We start from the raw sequence: 18,947 nt of genomic DNA on the forward strand, positions 1-18,947 counted from the left end.
CTAAAATTTCGATATTTCCGTTCGATAAATTGGTGCAAAGTACTATAATTTCGCAATATAAGAAGATTTGGAGAACTTGGAAAAAAAATGTTCTATAATTCTATTATATCTAAATGTTCTGTACTATAATTCCACTTTGAAAAGATGGCAACACTGCCTGTTAGTAGATTCACTCAGTTGCAAGCATAGACTAATATACTTTTGTTGCAAGTTGTATCCCATCGGAGTTGGCGGGTATTTGAGTGATGCCAAAAATAATAAAGTTCTAATTGTTGCTACTGGGTTTACACATAATTCACGTAAGTTATTCTTATTACATATTATTGGTTGCTATTTAACAAACATTTATCGTAGAGTGTTATTCAATTATCTCTTCAGAAACTCGAACAAATCATCTGGGCAATGTTGCCGACATTCTCAGAGTATCGTCTGTCAACATTGCCCACCTTTAGGGTTTTCACTTTTGCAGTAAGGTGAATCGGGGTAAGTGCATATACGGGGTAAGTGCATCTCCGCCTTCTATCTTCCATACATATTATATTAGAATGCTGCCATCTATGAAGAATCTTTTTCAATCAGGTAAATTCACAATATGACCCATAGATGGCAGGTGCACCACGCACATAGGTACTTTTATGACTATTCAAAGTTTTTCAGTTGGTTTATGTCAAAGTTCGAGTCAAGAGTGTTGTCGTAATTTATCAATAACTTTACTAAAACTTGTGCTGGGAAACTACAATTTGGTAAGTACCTTTCATTTGAATTAAAGTTTGATGTGTATATATTTGTTTAATGAATACTTAAAGATATTCTGACTTATAAGACAAGATGCACTTCCCTCCATAATTTTACATACTGGGGTAAGTGCAACTCTCTCTAGTTGCACTTGCCCCCAAATATTTTTGTATGGAAGGAAATTTAACTAGTGATGGGAAATACTTACTTAAGTTAGTACTTAGGTACATATTTTTAAAATCTAAACAAATCTTTTTAAATTATAGTAAGTACTTACTTACTTTTATTTATTTAAGTACAATATTTTAACATTGCAAATTTTAAATATAAAATGGAGTGAGTACCTACATACTTATGTTGGTGTTTTTTTTTCAGAAAGAAAATGCCGAGGAATTATATTAGAAAGACTTCTAAAGCGTCTACTTATACCAAAGAAAAACTTTTAGAAGCAGTGGAAGATGTAAAAAACGGTTGCATAAATGGGTACCAGGCAGAGAAAAAATTCGGAATACCCAGATTGACAATTATGTGTTATGTTTCTGGGAGGCGTGGGAAAAAATCTACCACGATGGGGCGAAGTACAGCACTACCGGCTGAGGTTGAAAAAAGCCTAGCCGAAAATCTACACATCATGGAGAAACATGGATTTGGACTTTCTAAAAAAGAAGTAATTGAGTTAGTCGCCCAATATATTGCGGATAACAATTTAACAACACCTTTTAAAAATGGAATTCCGGGTCATGATTGGTATATGGGATTTTCAAAACGGAACAATTTATCAATAAAAAACCCCAACCAGTCGAATATGCCAGGAAAAGAGTTTTAGATCCGTTTATAATAAATGAATATTTTGATATTTTGACAAACGAGATAGAAAAACTGGATCTTCAAAACCGCCCTCATCAAATATGGAACATGGATGAGACTAGTTTCTCCAAAGATCCCAGCAAAACTAAAGTCGTTGGGCTTATTGGATATGCTTCCACCAGAACGATTAGTTCACCAGGAAGAGATAACACTACGGTTCTGTTGGGCTGCAGTGCAGGTGGTGATAAATGTCCACCGCTTATTATCTTTAAAGGAAAGTTTGTGTGGGATGAGTGGACTGATCCTGAAAAGTCTTCAACTACCCGATATGCGGCTACCAAAAACGGTTGGATGGAGACATCAATTTTCGAAAAATATTTCAAGGAGAGTTTTCTTCCGTCAGTAGGGCCAACCCGCCCAATATTACTAATTTATGATGGCCATACGACACACATAAGCTTGGGCATAATTGAGGAGGCCAGAAAACAGAATGTCACCATAATAAAATTACCTCCACATTCCAGCCATATACTCCAGCCACTCGACTTGAGTGTAATGAAATCGATGAAAGACGCATGGGACGAGAACCTCGTAAAGTGGCAACGGCTGCATGTAGGTTCCAAACTTCCAAAAAAGATTTTTTCAAAAATACTTACAGATATTTGGAATAAGCTTGATCCCCAAATAATAAAAAATGGGTTCAAAAAGGGTGGTATTCAACCACTAGATAGAAACGCTATAAATACTAACAATTTTGATCCTCTAACTTTATCACGCTGGGAAAAGTTTCGTCTTCAAAAATCAGAGACGACTGAACAAATAGCCACTACTGATTTTGAATTGTGTATTGATCAGAGTAATCAAGCAATCACAGAAATATTGGATAAATCAAATCACGCTTGGGATGAAGAATCAGTAGGTCCAACAATCAATAAAGAGCCGTTTTCATCAATAGAAAATTTGGAAGCATTTTATGCTATACCTTCCACCTCAGAACCTTTTGAAACACAATTTGAACCACACAGAGAAGATTGTATTCAATATTCCGAGCCTTCTACTTCTACTGCAAGAAATAGCTACCTTGACCCGTTAAAGAAGATTACAATTTTAGAAGACAAAATAATTCAGCCAGCTAATTTAGATTTCATGGATAACGATGAAAATATTTCAGAAATAGTGCCAATCAAACGGTCATTTGAAGAACTCATGTTAAGATCTATACGAAGAAATGAGCCTGCTAAAGTAAAAAAGACAAAAATTTCACATGGAGCGGAAGTTATAACGTATGATGATGTCATAAAACGTTTAAATGATAAACTCGAAGAGTCTAAAAATAAAATAAGTACTAAAAGAAGTATCTAGTAGAAGAACTATCAGAAGTACGTGACGCAGATATTATATCGATTTTGCCCAATCCCATAACAGGAAGACGAGGAGAATTCATATTTAAAATGTCTTTTAATGGTTTTAATATTCAATAAGTCATTTTGTATTTATTAAAGTATGGGTATACAACATACATAAATGAATGCATTATGTATATTGTCTCCTTATATTTCATTGAAAGTACTTACTATGTTTCAAAAATGCCATAGAGGCGAGGCGATTTGTGAGTTATTATTTCCACATTAATTTTGCTTATTCTGATATTAACTGTATTATTTAAATTTTAAACATATATTTAGGTCGGTTATTACATTTAGTAAATATTGTGAAAAACAAGATTAAAAAATAAACATATTACTTACATTTGTTTTTTTGCCCATCACTAGCAATACTTAGGTGCACTTACCCCATCCTGACCAGTTTTATTTTAAATATGCTTTGTTACACATATATTTAGTATTTTAATAAAGAGAAATTGTGTATTTATTGCGTTTTATTGCATTGGAGATTGAACCTTTTCTTTATGTGAGCAATTAATAAAAATAATATGATAATATGCACTTACCCCGAAAGTGGGGTAAGTGCATATGTTCGTACTTTTTAAATGAAAATACTTAAAAATCAATTAAAAATAGCATATATTGTTGTGGTGATAAAATAATTAGAATAAGAAATAGTTGAAATCCTTTTTATAAAAATTTGAAAGCAATGTGATACTCCTGTGAAATGTGGCACCATTTTAAATTTCATATATGCATTTTATATGGTGCACTTACCCCGATTCACCTTATATATATATATACTTATATATATTTATAATGTAATTTATTTTAGTTACTTTTTGTTGCGTACTTTAACATTTTTGTTGTTTCTAGGATGAACAATACTGGAAGAGCCAAACCTCGTATTAAGAAACGAAATAGCAGACGCCAAATAGGTGCCCTAATGTACAAAAATTATTCAAAAGAAATGTTGGAAATGGCAGTTGAGCTGGTTAGAAAGAAAACTAGATTAGAAGAGGAGCGAAAGCTTGTTAAAGTTCTCATAGCTGTTGCAGACTTCGGAAGTCCATTAACAAAACTGGACCTTAGGTTATTGGTTTTTGACTATTTAAAGAAAAATTCACGTGAAGATATTTTTAACGGGAAACCACCCGGAAAAGCTTGGGTTGCAAATTTTTTGACAAGACATGCTGCAAAACTAACTGTCAGATCTACGCAGAACATTAAAAAGGTTCGGGCTGAAAAAGGATTAGATGATTTAATGGAGCATTTTAATAATTTAAAGGAAGTTTTAAAAAACATACCTTCAATGAATATAATGAATTTCGACGAAACAAATCTATCAGACGACCCAGGGGCAACGAAATGTATATTTCGAAGAGGTGTTAAATACCCAGAAAGGATCGTTAATTCAACAAAAGGCTCCATATCCATAATGTTCTCAGCTACAGCTAATGGTACATGCTTGCCAACTTATGTTGTGTACAAAGCTCAAAATTTGTACACAGAATGGCTAAATGGTGGCCAATCTGATGCCAGATAATATAATTCTACTAAATCCGGGTGGTTTGACTCACTTGTATTTGAAGACTATTTCAAAACAATTATACTTAATTGGGCTGAAAATCTGTCAGGTCCGAAGGTCGTAATTTGTGACAATCTATCCAGCCACCTGAATGTCGATGTGATAGAAATATGTGAGAGAAAAAATATAAAATTCGTATTTCTGCCACCGAACTCAACGCACCTGACGCAACCGTTGGATGTAGCCTTCTTTGGACCTTTAAAAAAAGGGTGGAGGAAAATTTTGTTCAAATATAAAATAGAGAATCCGCAACAGACGTCTCTAAACAAAAAACACTTTCCAAGATTACTAAAGAGTTTGATTGAAAATATTCAGTTGAATGAAAGCAATAATATTAAAAGCGGCTTTAAATCAACTGGAATCTATCCCTTCAATCCCCCAGCCTGTTTTGAAGAAGATTCCTGAGTACCACGAAGAAGTAAATACATATGGGATTGATAAAACCTTATTGGAATACCCGAAGGAAACAAAATCTCCGAAACCTATGGAGTTTAAACGTAACAAAAAAATCGTTACTGAACCAGGAAAATCAATTAGTCTATCTGATATTATTCAACATTCCACCTACGAACCAAATCAAAATTCTACTGGTTTCGAAATAGAACAGTTTTTCGATGAACAATCTAGATTACCTACTGAGATAAATCAAATTAAAAGCAAATTTACTATCATCTCAAACGAAGTAATAAGAGCAGCGGTTTCCATAACCATCCTTTGCGAAAAGACAGGAACCATGATGCATATTACCACAATAAATCGTGGTTGTGTTGAAGAAAGTCATACAGACGTCAGCAGCTGCTCTAAAATACAAACATAAACTATTGTTAAGCGTGTTCAAGACCAAGTGAAAAGCAAACGTAAAACTAAACTAAATAAATTGACTGCCGGTAGTTCGGATGATCAACTGAAAATAATTTAAGTGACTATTCTGTAATGGATTCGTCTTATGGTGAATTACAATTTTCTTCAGATGATGATCTAGAGCAGTGCTCCGCAACCTTTTCTCACCCATGGCACACCAAATGTATTCCCAGAATTCCACGGCACACCACAGATAAAACAATTTATACATCAAAATATGGACCCCACATGCTGAAGCGGGCCCCCTATTTATCACTAAGGTTAAAGACAATGTGATACTCTAAAGTAGGTAGTGTTTTTCAAATAGTGTTCGAGGTAAAATTAATGGTATTCATTGTATGTTTATCAATTTTTTATATTTATTAATACAAACACTCCCTAATCGGATATTTAAAAATATAGTATCAGCGTAGTAATATAGCGCCACAGGCGACTTTTTTTTAACCATTAGAGAAAAATTGTAATTTGTGTTTATCTCACTTATCTGGTTGATCTGCCACGCCCCCCCCTGAGCCTGGCCCCCCAGACTAGAGCTTTGACGAAAGAGAAACCCGAAGTTCTTATCACCCGTCAAGTATGACTGCTTATCATTTTCAATAAAATTATAACTTGAGTTGAAAAAAGTTGCTCACATAGGTATATGTCGTATAAAATGGGGGCTGAACTGCGATAGCCTTGTCGAAAATCCGAGGACATTTTTTATTAACCGAAATCCAGAAAATACCCAATACAACATCGACGAAATTCATTTTTAGCGTCACGTCGTTCCTGAATTCAACAAAATTCTTCACGAATATAATTATAATGCTTCTATAGAATTTCCGGCATTGGTTGCAAAAGGGTTTCGAATCCAGTCGTATTATTGTATGAAAGTAATGATGACATTTCTTTTGCAGCAAAGTTATAAGTTTTTGGGCCGGACCCAAAATTCATTGCTTGTTTTCAGTGGTAGTGAATTTATTTAATATCCCTATGGTAGTGAAGCATATCAATATATTTTTATTCTGACCTTGCATTTTTTTATTATTTTTTTTCAGGTGCTCAAATATATTACCAGCCATGCACGCAAATTTGGCCATTAAGTAAGTATTGTACCTACAATATACAAAATTATTTGCATTTTTTGACACAATGCGCCGCAAAACACCTAGCATCGTCTCGCGGCACACCGGTTGCGGAGCACTGATCTAGAGGATATTTTTAAAAACAAACCCGAAGAAACTACCTGCTTAGACATGTCTGAAGAACCTGCAGTTGGCAAATATGTCTTAGTAAAATTTAATACTGATAAAAATAAAAGATATTACGTAGGTAAAATTTAACGTGCACATGACTATAACTGTTTTGCAACAAAATTTTTAAGAAACAAAATAAAAGGTCATTTTTACTGGCCGGCAGTGGATGATGTGGCTGATATTTATTCCGCTGACATAGAGAAAGTATTGACACAGCCTAAAATTAACCGCCGTGGTGTACTGGAATTTGGCTTTAATTTTATGAATTATTCAATTCATTAGATTTGTATTTGCATTTTATGGGTATGTACCAACCTGTAAAAATTATATATTCTATATTCTGAAGCATTATTTTCGTGATTATTTTGTTACTTTATAAAAGCAGCATTATAAATACTACTTTACCTACTGCATTGAAATATGAGAATATATGAAAATTTTAGTCAAATGCTACACACCTTCGCCTATTCTCAATTTAAGTATGGAAACAATAAATATCTCTATTTTTTTAAGACATAAAATCAAAATCACTCACAATATGTATGTGCCAACGACACCAACATTTGAACAAAAATTGTAAGTAGGGAAAGTTGCAGTATTTTCACTTATAATTGCCTGTTTTTAAAGAGGTTTTAATTCTTATTTCTGTATTAATGTGTTTTTCTATCAATACTGTACACAGTGCCAAATTCTCTATCTAAATCATTTTTAAGATACTTAATTACCCTACTGAATGTCTATATACTGACGTCCCAATTTATTTTTAAGTTATTACTTATTATACATGTTCTTTTTTATAAACTTTCTTTCCATTCTCTTATACTAGGTACCTGTTTTTTTTCTCTTGTCTCATTTTTAACTTCTCCCTCTACCGTATTTATGCAATTTTAAATAACAGTACCTATTAATGGTTGGTTTAAATAATGCTTTATGTGTCCATTTATTGTTGGGATTTGGGACCTATTTGGTATGTATGTAGGGATGTATTTTATATTTACCTTAACTCTGATTTATTGACCTTAATAAATTAAAAAAACACTAAAAAGGATTTTTTTAAACATACCTAGCTAACTATATATTTTTATTCCTTACCTTGATGTTCTGTGATAACCCTGGATTAATGCTAATATTTGTATGAAAAAATCCATAAAGGGGTTGGTAACATTGCCCAAAGATTTATTCTACAAAGTATTGTTTATTATGCCTCAAACTTTATGGGATCGGTAAGTTTAGCCAGTTCTACATAATAGTTCATAAGGACGTAAGAGTAAGTGCAAGAACGTAGTGGTCGCGCGGGGGCGTCATGCGAAACTCAAACGTATTACCGTGTGTAAAATGTTTGTAGACAGTGTGTTTTTTGGGGCATAATACACACGGTTATACGTTTGAGTTTCGCAAGACGCCGCCGCGCCGCGCCCGCCAAATGACTACGGACGAGCACTAATGACTATTATTCAATGTACAAGATCAATGGGCAATGTTGACAGAAATGGCTGATAATTTTGCCCGCTTCAAAAAATTCAAATATTTCCTAAAATAATTGCTTTTTTGTATTTTAAACAGTTTTTCAAACTTATAATGATATTAGTGATCATTTTTAAATAAAAACGCCAGCGTAACATTTTTTTTTTGGTAAAAATCTGAGTATATTAAAAAAGTGGGCAATGTTGGATGATTTGACGGTATTATTTGTTTTTTATGAAGTGCATTACACTGAATGATCTATCGCAGTAGGTATACAGTAGTAAGAAAAATCGACAATATTAATAAAGCAATTGTTGCCAATTAATTGAATTGACTCGATTTTTGGTCAACGTATAACTTCGACCAAAATTTTTTTCAACAATTTCATAATTTTATAAATAAATTTTTCAAATATTATTCTGTAAAGCGCTGGTGGCCGTGACAAAATCCTCTGGTGGCCGCACATGAAAACCACTGTATTAGATCCCTCACACACAAATTGAAAAACAATATGTGTACAGTTAAATCAAAACAATAATGCGGCCGGTCAATTGTGTGCATCCGTATGGGGCGCCATAATAAATGCCTGGCAGCCGATGACAGTGTATTGGTACATATACAATCGACCGACGCATTATTGTTTTGATTTTACTGTACCTACTTACCAGACTCAGGATTCGATTCGAACTTGGGACACACGACGCTATAGGCCGACGTTTAAGCCGCATGGCCATCGTGAAGTAATTTAAATAATTTTAATATTATGCACAAACACTTGTTGTAGTTCATTTCCAACTTCAAGTAGGCGGTGATCTTTCCAGTATCAAAACTAGCAGTCATCTACCACACTCTCCCCATATCATTCTTCAACTTAAGCAAACATATTAATATATTTGGATAAGGACACTGAGGCATTATGAATTAAACATCAGGACTAACTTGTCGTTCATCACAAAGAAATACTGAATTCCCTATTTGTTGTGAAAATTATACGGTTAGAGTGTGATGCAGAACCATACTTAGGCGCATAAGTTATTAAGATATGCGCCTAACGTTAAGGGGCCAATTTCGACGACATAAGTTTGTTGAGAAAGACATAATTATATAATTTATTTTAGAACACATGCATTGCGCTCTTAGTCTTATTTTGGGCACTCCTGTGCAAAGACACATAGGGCGATGGTAAGAAGTCTACGCCTCAGTTTAAAGCGAGTGGATTCATATCTTCTTTCTCTCTCGCATGCTGTAAGTGATCCAATACAATGTGATAAGATGAGGCTCAGAGGGCTTCTACGTGGTTAATCTGAAAATAATATTTTACTACTATTTTTCGATCTAATTCTTAATAGGCAATACGAAACAGAAAAAAGTCTGTTGGTATTACTGTAAACTGCTTTTTCACTATCATTTGCTTTTGTGTTGTAAAAAAACATGGCGGATATTGTATGTTGAGTATTGTATTTTACAAAGATTGGACTCCTCCTCAATATCTTTGTTTCAGATGTTATTCGGCTAAAAAACTGTTTATTAATGTAAGAATACAAAGGAGTAACTGCATTTCGGAACAATATATGCATATTATTAATTATACATTGATAGTTTTTCCTAAAACATCTGTTACAATAACAAATGTCAAAATGTTTACTCTCCAATCCCAGGGCCGTACTCGTAATATTATTTTGAACCCAAAATATAAGATTTGTTTTTCAAAGTAAAAAATATTATTGCTAGTTAATGACATTCATTATTTAGATAAATTTATAATTCATTTCAGAGTTAAATATATTTTTAAGAATACATACCAAATAAAAAATTGTATTTATATGAAGCATGTAATGGAGTAATATGTGGCAATTTTGTTATGTTATATAATTGTTTTTTTTTGTATGATATTCATATAATATATTATGCAGGGCTTTTCTCTGATATTATGCGAAAGAGATAAATACCTATTGTAATTAACTACATATACCTGTATTTTGTGTGTAATAGTTTGATATTAACAGTAAGTATAAACAATATGCCGAAAACAAACCCATGTTATATTATTCTTTCATAAAGTATTTTCAAAATACACATACCTACATGAGTGAATAGTTAATATAATTAACTTTTTTTTGTTTATAATTAACTGTGTAATTATTTTTCAACATGTGTTTTGTATTTAACAGTTTTATTTAAACAATAATATGTAATTTTATATACTTATTATGAACAATATATAAACACAAGATATTTTTTTATTCCAAGATTTACATATTTGTAAATATGGACGTATTGTTATTAACCGATTTGAGTTTAATTTTTCAAAGTATTGTGTTTTTTGTATTGCTATTAAAAATAAAATACTGCCATTTGCATTATTCTTTCTTACCCTCAATCCTTATAAAAATGTTATTGCGGGAACTTTTCATAATGAAAATACGCTCATCATAAATTGGTTGCAAGCTAAAGTATTGATGAAAAAAATACTTAATGGGCGTTTTTATGTCCGAGTACGGCCCACTTCATCTGTAGGCAATTGCCTACAAAACGTGCTCCATCTGTAGGCACCATGCAATCAATGTCTTTGAGTACCGCCCATTTCCATTTTTTGTTTATATGCTTTAACATTTATTTGAAGATGTACAGTATGAAAAAAGGAAAACTAAGATAAATAATCAATAAAACAACAAATAAAAAATTCAATTTATTTAGTATGAAATGTATTTATGTACAGACTGTATAAAGTACATAATATTTACTCCAAGATAATAATATGACGTATTACATACCCACAAATTAGATGGTACAAATTGCCATTAGTTTCAGGATTTTTTTCCCATGTTAACACTGTTTCATTTATGATAATACATACATAATAAGAAATGAGGACAATCTGTACAGCTTAAAAAGATAAAATTGGTTCTAATAATTGCTTTGAATTCTGAAATGAGTTTGAAGTTTATTCGCCTTCCATCCAAGTTGAGCCTGCCATTTCTGTTGAACTCGTCTCATATACTGGATATCACGAGCTCTCCTGCAAATAAGAATTATTATTAAAACTCGATTAGTGTGATTGTGAAAGTACCATTAGCAAGACATTTAACTCAATGAGATTTTATCTAACCTGACGGAGGCCTCAGTTTGGATTGGCGCCCATCCGAGCATTCTGTATTGACGAAGAACACGTCGAAGTTTATCATCGGTTTTACGAACAACAGTTCCAGTATGACTGGTCAGATTCTGTTTGTAGTATCTGCAATTTAAATTAGAAACAAAAAAAATAAAAAACAAGTATCATTGAATTATATTCAAAATTTCTAATAATAGTACAGTGAGTTCTCGACTTACGACGGGGTTCCGTTCTGTCACCTAGGTCGTAAGTCGAATTTCATTACAACAGGTGAGTGCTTCGAAGATCTATCTCCAAATTTAAAACGCAAGTAAACCAACATAAAGCAGCTACAAAGGGTGACTAACTACACATTGTTTAAAAAATTATAGATGACAAATCGATTGCATCATTTTTTTTGTTCATCGTAAGTGCGAATGGTCGTAAGTCGAGAACTCACTGCATATAAATATGAATACATAGGTCAAATACAAGTATAATAATTTCCATAGAAGAAATACCTCAAAAGAGATCTGTGTCCTATGGTGGCTCCTGAAGGTAAAACAAGCTGGAATTCTTCATCATCTATTAAAGACGGAGGCAACACTGGTTCATCTTTGTCCACTTCCATATTTTCATCACCTTCTACATGGTCAGGATACGATGCACTGCAATAAAAATGGGTATTAATAATTTGCTGATAATGAAGAATGTGAAAAGGAGTAAACAGTAAAAAAAACTTCATTGATTTTGAAGAAGACCGAATGACCGAGCAGAGTGGAGGAGTCTGCTTGAGGCAACTTAGGTTCACCTCAGGATGTAGCACCAGAGAAGACGAAAAAATTGAAAGCGGAAGTGTTAGCAGTCTTAACTAAGTAGGTACTTACCTATAGTCATAAAATTCGGTATATTCAGCTAACGCAGGTCCCTCGTGTATTGCTTTACAATGTCCTTTATCTCTCATGTGGCCTTGAGCAGCTTCCTGAGATCTGAATGCTCTACCTGTGTCATTGCACCATATACACATAAAACCTCTGGATATCTACAAATTCAACGCAAATAATTATAAGAGTATGTATCAAACAATCTTGGTTAAGTAAAATATAAATGTTTTCAACCCCTTCATGTTGTTTCAAAACCCTTATAACTGAAAACATTTGTGTAATATACTGATAATAACTTAATATACTTTTATAGTTTGATATGTGGCACGTTTATTTAAATGGAACCATGTTGACAACATACAATTTTGAAGTAGAGGATGTTGTGTTGCCAACCTCTACATTATTGATTATTTATTCTCCAGAACAGTGAACAATATTTCAACTTGAAAAATATAGTGTTAAGGTTTTTAAATATAAAACGAGTTTATTGGTATTCACCACCACATATAAAGATTGCTTTACAACACACGTTTCGCTCACATAGTGAGGTTTATCAAGTATAACCACAAATATACAAATTTTCATGAATCATTTTAAAGTAAAACCTGAATCTTTAGAAAAGATTTGTAAATATTATGATTTGTAATTTTTCTTTGAAAATCGTAATTATTTTTACACCGCTGATAAAATATATAGGAGATTCATTCGCTAATAAATACATACAAACAAGGTAGGTACATATACATAATAGAAAATTGATAAATATTCATTAAAGCCATTTGTCGTTACATGAAAGGGATGATAAATGTCACTCTGTTGTCAGTATCAATGGAGAGTATTATTGCCCCGTTGCACGCTCATTCCTATTGTAAATCTCAATAAAGAACCGAAGAACCGGGTGTTACATTTATTAACTGTTTTCAAATAGACTTAATGTAGGTATATATTTATAAAGCAGAAATTTAACATGATCCATTATTGTCAACTTTAAGAACTATTCAGATACCAATTCGATTCGATCATTCGAAAGTTTGTTTTGATTGGTTCAAAGTTAACAATTGTTATAAGTAAACCAAAAATATATATTGGTCAACTTGGTCAACACCGCAAACTATCGCAGATTTTATTCAATAACATACTAAGTAGTGTTGTTTCATATTATTATTGTCAGTTAAATGACTTGACTATCATTATAAAAGTAAACATCAAACTGACAGCATCGACAAAGGGCACCGTGAGCCGTAGATGGAATCTAACACCTCCGATGCAACCTTCCAACTCAATCATCGTTTTGATACTGATACTCCGTGATAATATTTCGTTGTTGTGTAACACTGGATGATATGATACTTAGATATGGACCAAGTGAACTAAGCCTTTACGGATAGTTATATTATATTTATTATAATTTCAATTGTGTTATGGGTTCTATTAATGTTTTATAATGACGACAAAATGACATTCCATTGTACCTTTGCTCCCAAATATAAAAGAAGTCCTTGTATATCAATGCAGAACTCTGGGTCAGGAATAAAGAAGGAATGAGCTTCCGTCATATGTGACAAGTTTTTGATCATACTCTTGCTGTGGTGGTCGCAGAAGAGGCAATCTCTCGGTTTGATTAAGGAACTATCTTCCTCATCATCTTCCCATTCATCAGAATCAACCTGGAATTAAATACTAGTTATAAAATAAAATAAAAATTATACATGATCATTACTAACAGATGTCACATCTTTTTTACGTTGAAGTCAAAGGTGACGGGGCCTACTAACTGTGGTTACCCTATAAAAATGCCTGAAGCAATGAGTCTCATTTTTGTTTCAATACCAATGAGCATTGGCGGCTTAATCCGGAAAAAACTAGCAGGTCAATTTTGAATATATTATTTTAATTTGCCTTTTCTTTGTATACTGAAAAGACGTATTGCAAATTGACTTTTTATACATTATAGAATAAGTGCTAGAAATTGTTATAGGTAGGTACCTACTTACCCTTCAAAAAATGTCCGTTTTTCATAACGCCAACCCATCGTTAACCGAAATTGCACACAACGCGTTATAATTTTTTGTAAATTAGGTCCACTTTTCTTTCTTTGCTTTTTGAAAAATCATCAATCACACGATTATAAAAATTGTCTATTTTTCCCACATATTTTTTTTCAATACTGAGCATTGCAAGAGCGGTCAGTCTATCTTGGCCCATCGTATTGCGTACAAAGGTTTTTATTCTTTTGAGAGTGGAAAAACATTTTTCACTTTCAACTGTTGTCATTGGTATGACGCAAATAAATTGGAGAACTTTGATCGACTCGGAAAATGTTTCGTTGAAATTATTGCTGAGTAAAAAATGTAGAAGAGAAACTGCACTATTAGCGCCATGCAAATCATCTCGTTGATAAAACACCAATAATTCATTTTTTAACTTGATTATGTTTATTTCTTCTAACAGTTTTACCAAATTTACTTGACGTGTGGGAAAATTATTTTTAAAATCAGTGTAATTTTCTTTATTGAACAAATCGGATATAATGAGATGATCGTTGGATGCGAATCGTGCTTCCATTTCCATTATAATTGTATCACAGACTTCAATTGCTACTGCGTGCGTACTAACTGCTTCACAAAAATGTTATAAATCACTAAAAACCAAACGTTGTGTGTATATGCAATAACTGCACCAAAAACTCATTACATATGATTAAAATAACCAAAGGCATTCGTCAAAACCTGTCAACGAATCCGAACCGCATACACAGTTGCGTCTTGAGACCAATTATCTAGTGAATTCTAGTCAGTGTTATCATTCTGTTTCATTTAATTAGGTGAAAAAATCTTTTGTCTCACACTCGGTCATTGCCGATATTACAGTAATTCACGCACCGTTACAAGCTTCGATGTCGTATTTTGTGTTATATCGATCTCTGTCTTATGTATGAGAAACGAGAGAGAAAATTTTATAAAAATATTCAATTTGGGTCAATTTTCAGACTGCCGGCGAACAAAATATTTTGTTCGGGGAATTATCGCCCAAACAAAAAAAAGCCCAATAGACAGGGTCGACACAATATCGCGCGCCCTATAATTTCAAATCCACCGATTATTATTAATATTATTATATATGACATTGCACATATTATTAATATTATTATGTTGATTGTAAGGTATTTATTTTGGCAGGTCAATGACCGAATGACCTAAGCAAGGAGCCGCCAGTGCCAATGAGTATCATTTTTCATGTCCAGGGTTTGTATCCCGGAGGTCCTTTTTTAGCCTCATTTTCAAAGGTTTTATCCAAATTCGGCTCTATGTTACGACCGTACTCCCTGGATAAACGTCAGATTTTTATACTCAATACTTGAAAGCATCTAAGCGAGATTTTTTGAGCATAGACAATCATCGAAAAAATCGCTATTATATGGCGAAAACGCTATTATAAGCGTAGACAATAAGTAAAAATATAAAAATAATTTACAATGTAAGTATAAAATTCAAACATTTTAAATTAACAAAATTCGCCGTTTTCAAAAATCAGTATAGCATAATAGAGTTCGCCAATGCATTTCATAAAATTTAAATAATTATAAAGTAACCTAAAACATTCGTGCACACACCAAAGCGAATTATTCGCCAATCAAGCTCGTATTAGCTTACGGGAAAGAGCACGCGACGTTCAGATTTCGGAAGGGAATTAAGTTATTATCTTACAAAGTTCAATATGGAGCGCTGCGATTGTTTGACGTTTCGGTATCGAGCATTCAAATAATATATCAATAATTTTATATTATCATTGATACAATTATTTGTTCCGACACTGCCATCCATTCGCATTTACCACCCGCATCGATATGGAAGGTCCGGTCAAAAGAGTCTCAAAAAATAGCCAAATATATGACAAATTGATGGCTTTCATTGTATCTTTTGATCCCCTGCGTGAATAAATGTCACGTTTGTTCATTAACAACAGGTAAGTAGAGAGCATTACAGCGGCATAGGCTTTTTTTGAGACTCTTTTGACCGGACCTTCCGTACCGATGGCGGGTGCTTTTTTTGGGATATTTTGACGGGGTACTTGGTGAATATTCGCGTTGGTTTGTGCGAGCCTTAACCTTCACATAAAAACGCTCTAAATAGATAAGTAGGTATGCGAAAATAAGGAACATTTTTCAAAATAACGTTATAGAGAACAATATATGATATATAAAATTGAGCCGTGTTAACTAAACGACATTGTTATAATTTCTTCAATGGCTTTTATTTACTCTTTGATTAGTGATTGTTCTTATAAGATTGTAATATTTATATCCATAATCAGTATTCCGTATTAACGCATTACCGAGAAAATTAAGATTAAAAAAAATACGAGGTTAGTTTGGTATAATATTTAATATGAAAGATAACACGCTTCATGCATATTTATGATATGTATATTATGCCGAAAGGTAAGTTTTAAGTAGGAAAAGTGGCATTTTAATGAAAACCAGTGACGTTTAATTTCAATCAGTGTGAGACGTTTTATCGAGGCTATTTGACCGGGCCATTTGTTTGTGGAAGCGAAATATTAAATATCATAAACTGGAGCCTGTTTTATTTATTATACATTTAATTAAATGAATATAAATTAAATACGGAATACTGACTATGGATAAATATTATTATCTTATAAAAACAATCACTAATCAAAGTGTAAATAAGAACAATTCAAGCCATTTTCACTCGTATTTCTTATTTTATTGATTAAATTTGAGTCGAAATTATCTGAAATAATAACAATATCGTTTAGTTATGTAACACGGAAAATTTTTATACAAAAAATATTGTTATCTATAACGTTATTTTGAAAAATGTTCCTTATTTTCGCATACTTAAGCCTCAATTACATTGAGCTTCTTTACGAGCTGTTTGTTGGCGAATTTATAATCTGCCTGTAAATTCGCCAATAAACAGCTCGTAAAGAAGCTCAATGTAATTGAGGCTTTACCTACCTTTTCAGAGCGTTTTTAGACTAAGGTTTAAGCACGAGTGTCTTTGTGTCAAAGATTACTTTATAATTATTAAAATTTTATGAAATGCATTGGCGAACTCTAATATACTATACTGATTTTTGAAAACGGCGAATTTTATTAGGTAATTGAAAATGTTTGAATTTTATTCGTTGTAAAAGATTTTTAAATTTGTTCTTATTGTCTACGCTTATAATAGCGCCTAAGCCATATAATAGCAATTTTTCCGACGATTGTCTATGCTCAAAAAGTGACGCTTAGATGCTTTCAAGTATTGAATATAGAAATCTGACGTTTATCCAGGGAGTACGGTCGTAACATAGAGCCCCAAATTCTTTGATTGAATCACATAATAGCACACCAAAGATGTTAAAAAAAACATCTAAGCATGAAACTGAAAAAAGTTACTGAGCCAATGATTAACTTAATTGCAAGTCAATTCACATTGCGGGTTCATGTGTAGTATAATTCTGAGATGAAAAAGTGCTAAATAAAAAATGAAGATTCTTTATAATATTATATGAACGATCACTATTGAGAGGAACAATCACAAATACGTAACCAAAACAAGACATCAATAATAGGTCTTGATTTTTTTTTTATTTACAAGCAATGCAGAGAAAATCTTAATTTTCCTACAGAACTGAACCATACTAAAAAAGTTCTAGATACACAATCATATTGCGGCCTACTAAATAAATCTATGGCCATAATTTTTTTAAGTATGTAATACCTACCTACTACTAAATAGTAAACAAACCTCTTCGATTTCGGAATCAGTCTCCATATCATCAGATGCCTTCACCATTTTAGAGTCGACAATAACAAATTCAGAACCATCAGAGCTGCTAGACCTGTCAACGTTTGGTTTTTCTTCGACTATAAGACTTTTTTCTTGATCTTTTCCTGCCTTCTCCAAACGTTCCAATTCCAAAGCATTGTATCTATCCTCTGCTTGTTTATGTTTCTTGCTATTCAAGTGATTTTCATATGTGTTTTTCGTATTGAAACTTTTGTTGCATGGCTTGCAATGTTCAACCTTGACTTGAGACTGTTCTGCATCGGCCTGGCGCTGAAGTAAAACCCTCTTCTGGAATTCCTCGGCGGTGACTGGCTCGAAATCTGCAACTTTTCTTTTAAGGTTATAGCGATGCCAATCAGTTTTGTAATGTTCTCTCTGGATGTCAGGATCACGGAACCCAACTCTGCAAGTAATACACGTGTATTGGTGAGCCATTTTTCGATCAATTTTAATGTAAAATTACAATATATTTTATAATTTCACAACTAATGATAGTTAAACACGCGCTTGCGACGCAGATACTTGGTTTTGGTTTTTATGACTAAACAACTGTCAAATTTTATGACATTCAGTGTTGCTATCTTTTGTCACCAAATTATGGCACGCAGTCAGTGGTGCCAACCGTACTATAATTTTAGTATTTGTACTATAATTTTGATCCGCGTCAAAATGATTGGACTCCCCTCTTCAATCTCTTTGATCCGCGTACTAAGTGCCGAGCCACACCGGGCGACTCTGGTCGCCAGACCAGTCGCCGAGACCAGACCGATGCATGCAGTTATATGGAACATGCCACACCTGGTCGCCCAGTAGTCGGGCGATCAGTAAAATCACGTTCTTGCGCTCGGTCTGGTCTCGCAGTCTCTCTGGTCGGGCGACCGGTAGCGATGTATGAAAACATATAGTTATATATTGAGTGCTGCCACACTTGGCGATTAGTCGCGAGCAGCTACGCCGCGCCGCGGAGAGGACGTATTTTTTGCATAACTTGCGTGTACATTCATTATCAGCCATGGCGTTCGATACGGATATGTTCATTATAGAGATACAAACGGGACGTATAGACTTCCGTAGGATAGTATCTTGTTTG

The 18,947-nt window shown here is 33.3% G+C and overlaps 1 protein-coding gene and 1 pseudogene across 2 annotated transcripts; one reads left to right on the forward strand and one right to left on the reverse strand.

Moving 5' to 3' along the window:
* Window positions 1-215: 215 nt before the first annotated feature.
* On the forward strand, window positions 216-5,453 carry LOC147071884 (uncharacterized; annotated as a pseudogene). The gene is made up of 2 exons (XR_015070702.1): window positions 216-299; window positions 3,804-5,453. The product of XR_015070702.1 is annotated as an uncharacterized LOC147071884 (transcript).
* A 5,298-nt stretch (window positions 5,454-10,751) lies between these two features.
* On the reverse strand, window positions 10,752-18,400 carry LOC147071885 (cytoplasmic 60S subunit biogenesis factor ZNF622). Its single transcript, XM_085947608.1, has 6 exons — window positions 17,816-18,400; window positions 13,526-13,720; window positions 12,057-12,211; window positions 11,691-11,837; window positions 11,185-11,313; window positions 10,752-11,094 (listed from the first exon to the last, which is right to left on the reverse strand). The coding sequence occupies exons 1-6, from the start codon at window positions 18,290-18,292 to the stop codon at window positions 10,983-10,985; spliced, it is 1,215 nt and encodes a 404-aa protein (XP_085803734.1). The 5' UTR covers window positions 18,293-18,400; the 3' UTR covers window positions 10,752-10,982.
* Window positions 18,401-18,947: the final 547 nt, after the last annotated feature.

The sequence above is a fragment of the Rhyacophila brunnea genome, unplaced genomic scaffold (assembly GCF_057557595.1).
Source record: "Rhyacophila brunnea isolate RB1 unplaced genomic scaffold, BYU_Rbru_1.0 scaffold_2, whole genome shotgun sequence".
Classification (NCBI taxonomy): Eukaryota; Metazoa; Arthropoda; class Insecta; order Trichoptera; family Rhyacophilidae; genus Rhyacophila; species Rhyacophila brunnea.